The 8,112-nt window shown below is 34.9% G+C and overlaps 1 protein-coding gene and 1 pseudogene across 2 annotated transcripts; one reads left to right on the top strand and one right to left on the bottom strand.

The window, feature by feature from the left end:
* The first annotated feature begins 1,358 nt into the window (after window positions 1-1,358).
* On the top strand, window positions 1,359-2,655 carry LOC143605016 (uncharacterized). 2 transcript variants are annotated; one of them, XM_077081286.1, is made up of 4 exons: window positions 1,359-1,523; window positions 1,664-1,712; window positions 2,260-2,345; window positions 2,513-2,655. In XM_077081286.1, the coding sequence occupies exons 1-4, from the start codon at window positions 1,426-1,428 to the stop codon at window positions 2,520-2,522; spliced, it is 243 nt and encodes an 80-aa protein (XP_076937401.1). In that variant the 5' UTR covers window positions 1,359-1,425; the 3' UTR covers window positions 2,523-2,655. The 2 variants fall into 2 exon arrangements, with proteins under 2 accessions (XP_076937401.1, XP_076937400.1); XM_077081285.1 differs by having other exon boundaries at window positions 2,260-2,356.
* A 2,872-nt stretch (window positions 2,656-5,527) lies between these two features.
* LOC143605013 (zinc finger CCCH domain-containing protein 61 pseudogene) lies at window positions 5,528-7,058 on the bottom strand (annotated as a pseudogene).
* Window positions 7,059-8,112: the final 1,054 nt, after the last annotated feature.

Here is an 8,112-nt window from a genome sequence, read left to right as displayed (position 1 = left end):
TCAAACAGTGATAGCGTTAGCCGGTTAGGACAAGGTAAATAAGTTTTGTTACAAAAAAAGCCTTATTTTTTGGTAGGCCAAAGTAATGGACATGTATTGACCATCGATATCCCTACAGCAGCTTCTTAGCTCGCAAGCAATCGATATCGTTTGAATCGTCATACAGGTATACACATACTCTTACTTCTGTCTATGTAAACAAACAAACAGTTATCAAACATTATTAGTCTTACTGTTACTAATTAGGGCACCTGCTTTTCGTTATACCTGTGTTATAACTGATAATAATTATGAATTACGCTAGTATAACTGGATTATTATTTCATACTTTTAGGTGACAAAAGAGTAAGTAATTAGATACTTACACAAATGATTTTGACTAGCTTTGACCGGTTTAGAGCAGGGGCCTATCAGTTGGAATCGAATTGACGGTCCAGCGATTAGTGACTAAACAGCGCCTATGCAGTTATCGGTCAAAAATATCGGTACCGATAATATCGGTGATATTGACATATATCAGTTTTTTTAAGTCTTGGTTGTCAATTTTTAGTGTTTAATGTTAGTGTTTTAAGTCTTAATCAGTTTCTACTTGCTATGGTTGTTAGTGTTTTGCGAGTTGCATAAGTTTAGTTTGTTGGTAGGACAGTATGCTGAACTGTTAGTGTTAAAATGCTATATATATAAATTCTGCTTGGTATCCACGATATCTGATATTTTTCCGCATTAACTTCATAGATCGGCACCTAGAATCGACTTTCAAAACACTTAGTATTGATATATAGGGCGCGCTCGTTTCACTGAATTCGTGGGAATTCAAAGGAATTGGAATTAAAATCCCATGACATTGCGTGTTCGTTTCGTTACATTTGGAATTTTAATTTCATTTTGTCGTGTTCGGTTCAAAGAATTGGAATTCAATTCCTTCACATTCCTTTAAATAAAGGAATTCCAAATCCTTCCAAAATGTGGAGGAATTCAAGTGAATTCATTGGAATCTTTTTTCGAGTTTTTTTATTAACGGGGACAACGAATAAAACATTTTAGTTTTTATTTATTTATTTATGATTTATATTTTGAGTTATGAATTTTTTATCATTTTTTGAGGGGTTTTTTTATTTTAATAGAAAACCCAAAAAAAAAATCAAAAAAATAATAATAAAAATCATAACGTAAAATATAAATAAAAAAGAAATGTTTCCGGCGTTATCCTTGTTAAAAAAAATCGAATCCAATTCATTTGTCAAACGAACACATCAAGAATGGAATTGGATTTCAATCCCTTCCAATTTCAGTTCCTATATCCAATTCTTTCAAATTCAATTCCATTATGTGAAACGAACGTGCCCTATAGTATTTTATCACTGGTTACTTTATTTTATCACTGAGTATTGTAAGTGTTAGCTTTAATGAAGCAAATCATTATCTATGATTTGGAACACTAGAGGCGTGGAAATGAGGCAAGAGACGGTTGAAGAAGAAGTAATAAGTGTATTAAAAGGCATTGCAGCCACTGGAAAGTTTTGGTATGCACTTTGTTATTAACCTCATTCTGTTTTTCGAATTCAAACTAAAATATTTAATTCAAGTTCTCATTACTTGTGTTCTTATGGTTATTGGCATTGATAACTATTTATTCATGTTACTATGTTATATGACTCTGCAGGTATGATTGGGAGAAATTGAGAAGCATGTTATCTCTTTGTTTAATGCAGGTATGGTAATCTACAAGTTTTTATATATTTTGTATGAGTGTGTGTTAGCCTCTTAGGGGCTGTTTGGCAATCTTGTACTGAATCATTAAGAGACTTGACTGCCTCTAAATCATTCAGCATGTCACGGAAACTTACCCATTAAGAGGCTCCATGAATAGGTGTTTTTTTAGTGAACCAAGCACCCTCTACCTCTGACCGCGTTAGAGGTAACCTTTTAATGGAATCATTAAGAGGCTACCATACAGCCCCTTAACGTCCATTCTAGGTGACACAATGGGTGGGTCGTCTAACAGGTCGGACAGGGTAGTCTTTTGTTATTGTGTCTGATATGTTTACCAAAATCTGATTTTTGAAAAAAAAAAAAAAAATTTGGACCTTTTATACTTAAAAAATAAAACTAAAACGTGGATGATTTTAACTCGTTTGACTCTTTCGGTTCATATTCTCTAGTGTCCAACATGGTCTTAGAAGCTAATATATAATCTTTGTTTTTTGTCCTAAATGGTAATTATTCTTATTTTTCCTTTTTATTACTTTTTTACTATAGGTCATTTCCGAGTATCCTCAGGCAAAAATGACAACCGAGGAACAAAAAATATCATTAGGAGAGACACATGCTGAGTTGGCGAAAAGGTTGGATAACGGTACTTTCGCAATCATGTACCTTTTACATTTTTATTATACATCTTTCAACTTGTTGTGTTTAAGAATTTCTTTTATAACATTTTCTTTCATCGGTTAAATATCTTTATTTTATTCTGACTAATGAAGAACTCAATTCATTCAATTATATTATGCAGCTCTTCATAATTTCGTTGACGGCCCACCATTTACCCTACAAAGGCTATCTGAGGTGATTGTGCTAATATTATTTGTGATGATTAATAACCTTTAAGTTGACATGAATCCATGCTCGAACAGATCATACTAGATGCAAGAATCTTGTATCCAAATCTCTCTCAAAGCTCGCTCTGGCCTTAGAAAAGGTAACTTTTTTATCTACACAATAAGTATTGAAACCGAACCATTATACAAATGAGCTTGCAAAGTAGCTGATGTTAATAACATTGGTGTTTATTGTAAACCCTGTTTTACAGAATTTGTCTGTGACAACAACCTTGACCATCTCTACTGACCCGCAACTGCAATCTGATACTGTCATGGAAAATGGAGCCCTCCCCGTGGCAGTTGCAGCAGATAGGCTCGACATTATAACCAAGGTTGTGGAAACAACCGAGAAACCATCAGAATCAAGTTCCATGACAACAGGTAATTCTTAAATCTTTTTTAAGAAGCCAAATATCAATTTTACTATTCTTTGAAGCTATCATTATTTGCGAAACCGTTGTGTGATATAGAATGTGAGAAGTGTTGTATTTACAGTTTTTTGAACTGCTCTACTTAACGTTGATCAAAGAAAAGTTTTTTATAAAATGTATTGTTTATGCTTCCAGATATAGCTGGCGGCAGCAGCGGTTTGCTGGTCCAAGTCCAACATTCGGGCCTGTCGAAACTGTGAGAACCTCGTTAACAAGTGAGCTTATAAGGTTAGGGGTTTGAACTTTGAACCCAACCTGCCAGTGTATGTTATAAATGGTGGTGATTTGGTGTGTGAGGTGACTTTTGTAAAAGAAGTTAGGGGGGTAAAATATAGTAATATTTCTCATGTATTTCTTTATAAAATTTGAGAGTAACGAATTATGTTCGGTTTTCATTGTACTTGAAAAACTTAATTGTATCGTAAGTGATATACTTACTGATAAAAGGTAAAAAAAAAATGTTGCTTTCAATGACATTTTAGTTATTTATAAACATATAATATGAAGGTAAAAAAGAGAGTATTAAAACACTCATTAAAAGTTGAGTGACCTAATTGATACAAAATTTAAAGTTAAGTAGTCTAACTGAGAATGTATTTACTCTACTTGATTTTCACGTTTAACACGTTAATTTCATTTGTATGTGAACCTTCCCCATTTAGTTAAAACCACTACACCTTTGCAGTGTTGTAAAAATCGCTAGTCGTCAGTCGGGCGGTGGGGTGGGAACTAGCGATTAATCGGATCAGACTATAATGTATAATTTACAGTTTTATATATACACACATACATTTTTATATGTAATATTCAATTTTATACATACACAAACACATTTTGGCCGGATATTAGTTGGAATCTCGTTGGAAACCGTCGTTTTTTGTTGGAATCTCGCTGGAAGCCGCTGATTTTAATCGAAATCTGCCAGAAATCGCCAATTTTGGCCGGATTTGACCAATGACCGAATTGGCCAATTAGCCCAAAAGTAATCAGTGAAGTGGGGGACTAGCGATTAATTGGGGATTAATCGACGCATAGTCGGGATTTTTGCAACACTACACCTTGTGAAATGATGGTTTAGTTAAAGTCTCACCGCCTATGTAAAAGTGACGTGACACTCTAATAACGACATATAGCTAAAACCACTACACACAGCCTAAACAATAACCTAGACATAGGGTGGGTAACAAATCGATTAAACGAAACTCGAAAAATGATGAAATCGAATCAAAATTACTTACGATTAGGCCATTTTTTTCAAAACCGAAAATTGCCATTCGGTTTCAGTTATAACTTGTTTCCCAACGAACAAGTCTCAACCAAAGTTAAACTACTGAACTACACCGCTGATCAAACCTTATCTAACTTGTTTATGATGATTGTTATTCGATTATATACTCATTATTTGGATAAAAAGTTTTGGCAGAAATCCACTCGTAAGTATTTAACTACTTTTGGCCACAAAGTTTCGACTTCCATGTACAAATTCGTTAATTTGGGTCAAAGGTGAGGACTTAGGACCATTGTTTTAAAAATCGGTTAAAATCGGTCGGTTGAACCGGTTGAATCGGATTTCGCATAACAAACCGGTATTTTGAGTCCGGTATTTTTGGCCGGTTTGCTAGAACATCATACCGCCGGTTTTTACCGGCAAACCGGTTTTAATTCCGAGAAATTTTTGATATTTGCGGCCCATATTTTTTCAAAATTACTTTTAACCCAACAATTAATATTTAAACGTGTAAAATTTATGACTATTTTTTTAAAAATGAGTGCTTTTGTATTAATTTTTTAATACGGATTAACTTTGGTATTATTTTTTTTATGAAATTATTTACTTTTAGGTTTTTTTTTTATTAAAGTAGCATTTACAGGAAATTATAAGGTAAACTATTCAACCGGTTGGACCTCCCGATATATCCCGGTTCAACCGGTTGTACAATTTTTTAACCTAATTCGATACAAGTAATATACCGGTTTTTAAAACATTGATGGTTTAGGACTTCCATCATGTGATGTACAATGTAAGGACAAGTTCATTAATAAGTATTTAACAATTTGATCAAATACTTTTCTATACAAACTTTACTTATTTTTGAATTTTTGGAAGTGTTTTTTTCAGACTCACAACATACTAAAATATAAAACCAAAAACCAACACACAATCATATATTTTCAAGCTGTTTTTTTTTCTCAAAATAATCAAAACCAAGACTCAAAAAACATTCATCTAGAAAATTTTCATTTTTCAGTTTTTACTGCTAAAAGAATATGTTAAAAAAGAACTAAAAGTTCAAGTGCTTAATGCTTTGAAAACATATATAGCACGATATTGCCACACATATTACTCGTAACCATGTATACATACTGTTTTATCATTTACTTTTATTTATCCCATAAACAACACTTGATATAAATATTCATTCATCATATATACTAAACTATAATTCTACTATCATTTAGAAATCCATAAAAAATGGCAACATGAGGAAACTTAAAAGAGATCATATTATAATGCAATCCATAAAATGCCAAGATCAATACATAACTTAAATACGAAATCTTATTACCCATTTTCATACACCAACGTCAACGTTTACAACAAGCCTTCGAAATCAGCACTTGAAAAACTATTACACTAGCCACAAAATTTCACATAATCAAAATGTTAAATCGCATAAAAATAAAAATACACATAATATTCATAATCATACAACACCAATCACTCCTTTAATCAAATCCACTTCATTTTCTTCTTCATCACCATCATTTACATTAAAATCCATCACTTTATGTAACCAGATCATTCACCCATCCAAGATCCGGACCATTCACAGTAGAACTCTGATCAGTATACAGATTCGGCCTCAACCAGGCCGAATCTGCACCGTTCACATCAAACTGTATATGTTGATCACTACCAACACCACCACCATTGAAGCAAGCATCCATCCAAGGAGAGTTCATATTAATATTATTCATATTCATATTAATATTATCTTCCATTGCCATAGCCTCCATGGACCTCATTAGCTCATCTAATGACTGATTATTAATCATTTGATCATGCATAGAACTATTGTTTCCTAAATGAGACACACACAAAGAATCACCTCTACTCAACCTATCCGCAAACCTCGAAATCGGCGAAAACCCCACCCCGGATTGAGCCGGAGAGTAAGGCGGAGACACAGGAGGCGACAGTCCATTGAGATCGATATTATTCAGAGTGGAGGTAGGCGAAATGGTGTGATGCACATCCAAATGGCACCGACAGTGCGCACAGTGGGAAGAAGCATCCTTGTTATTAGAATAAGGATGCTTCTTCCCATTCCCAGTCAGCTCCGTGTGATACTCAGTAGGTACCACACGGAGCTGTCGCTGAGTGTGTGCAAAGAAACATATCTTTCTTTGACAATTCTTCCCGTCCTTGCACGCTTCAGTGCGATAACGGGAAGGATGAAGCCAGCACTCAAAAACGCCATGAGCAAACTCGCACAAATCGCCACGGCTACAATTCCCATGCCGAAAATCCGCACACACGGTCCCTAAATAATTAAACCGTCTCGGACACCTCCGGCGAGCCTTCTCGCCGGGGTGAGCGAACGGGCAGTCGGTCCAATCATGCGACCGACTCCTCGTACACTTCCGAACCTTAAACTCATACATACGAAAATGATCCGCAGCGTATGGATCATCTTCCTCGTCATCCGCGTCGTTATACGGAAGAAACTTCTTAAACAAAGTTTCTTCCGGTAACACTCGTGGTGACTCGTTCTGGTACATGTAACCGTCCATGAACGAGTAACCGTCCATGAACGAGACACCAGAGGCCGCGGAAGAAGCAGATGCACGCCTGCTTAAAAGCTTCCGCGGCGGGATATCAATATCCCTAAGTGATTTCTTGTTGATGTAGAGTTGATGAGGGGAATGAAGCTTATGGTGTTGTTCAAGGCAAATATTAGCCATGATATGCTTTTGATTTTGTTGAATAGTTGTTTTTCTAATAATATTAGGGTTTGTGTAAAGAATATGAGTATGTGTGGTTAGTTAAATAGGGTGAGAGAATTGAAGAATAGGATGACGAGGATTAATATTTTGTGTGCGTGGTGTAAAGAGGATGCATGCAAAGAGACATGTGGCGGCTAGATAGTGAGTGTGTGTTGTTGCATGCAATTATGCGATCAGTTTCGGTTTTTTAATATTTTTGTTTGTTTTGTTGGTATTGTCGTCATGTCTTGTGATGGAGGCAACGTGGTGTTGAGTTGAGTGTTGTATACTTCCCCCTTACATATAATCCAAGGTACAAGGCCCGGCCCGGCCCGGCCCGGCCCACACCTATCTTATCTTTGTTATCGAAGTAAGATAATTTTTGTAGTATATGTATATGCATATACAAGGGTATATGATAGTCACAAAGAGAACTTGTTGCGTCGTATTTTGTTATAGTAAAGATAACTATATAATTACAATTTATATATATTGTATTTTTTTTATATCTAATACATTTATCGAATTAAGTAAACCATCATAAACGGTGGAGGCGTTAGAGTTTTTTTCTAAATCAAGTTTGAGATGTCGTGACGTGCAGGGTCTTCGACTAGTTATAACTGAAGATGTAAGTTGTTGGATGTAATTTTGGACTCCAAGTTACAAGTCGGTGAAATTGAGGGACCGATAATGACAAGTCGGTCACAGCTGGTTATGTTTTTTAATTGTATTGTAATTGAAATAGGTAATGTCTTGACTAGTGAGTTATGTTAGTTTATATAAACTGAATTATACTTATGGTTAGACATTAGAATGTGAGATGCAATCAAGTTAGGGTATATCTAGAGACACATGAGATGTAATCGAGTTAGGGTTCATCAAAAGTTAACTCATGTTAGGGTTTAAGATATTGTAATCAGTTTTTTAGTTATATTTATCAATTAGTATAAACGAGAGTTACTCGTCTAGTTTGTGTTTAATTATCAATCGAGACTTGATAAGTTACGATTTGATGTTTAGTGATGTACGTAGCAGCATATTGGTATTTCTATGAATTTTAATACTTAAGATTTACGTAAAAGGACCCACACGAG

This window comes from Bidens hawaiensis, unplaced genomic scaffold (assembly GCF_021521415.1).
Source record: "Bidens hawaiensis isolate Kalapana, Puna unplaced genomic scaffold, B.hawaiensis_p1.1 tig00067633_1, whole genome shotgun sequence".
Taxonomy (NCBI): Eukaryota; Viridiplantae; Streptophyta; class Magnoliopsida; order Asterales; family Asteraceae; genus Bidens; species Bidens hawaiensis.
This window is presented reverse-complemented; position numbering and strand designations above follow the sequence as displayed.

Bases quoted from the DNA above. Each gene is read 5' to 3' on its own strand.
- LOC143605016 (XM_077081285.1), top strand. From the start codon at position 1,426: ATGATTTGGAACACTAGAGGCGTGGAAATGAGGCAAGAGACGGTTGAA. The intron at 1,524-1,663 runs GTATGCACTTTG...ATGACTCTGCAG, and splicing joins GCAGCCACTGGAAAGTTTTG to GTATGATTGGGAGAAATTGA. The intron at 2,357-2,512 runs GTACTTTCGCAA...TATATTATGCAG, and splicing joins GGCGAAAAGGTTGGATAACG to CTCTTCATAATTTCGTTGAC.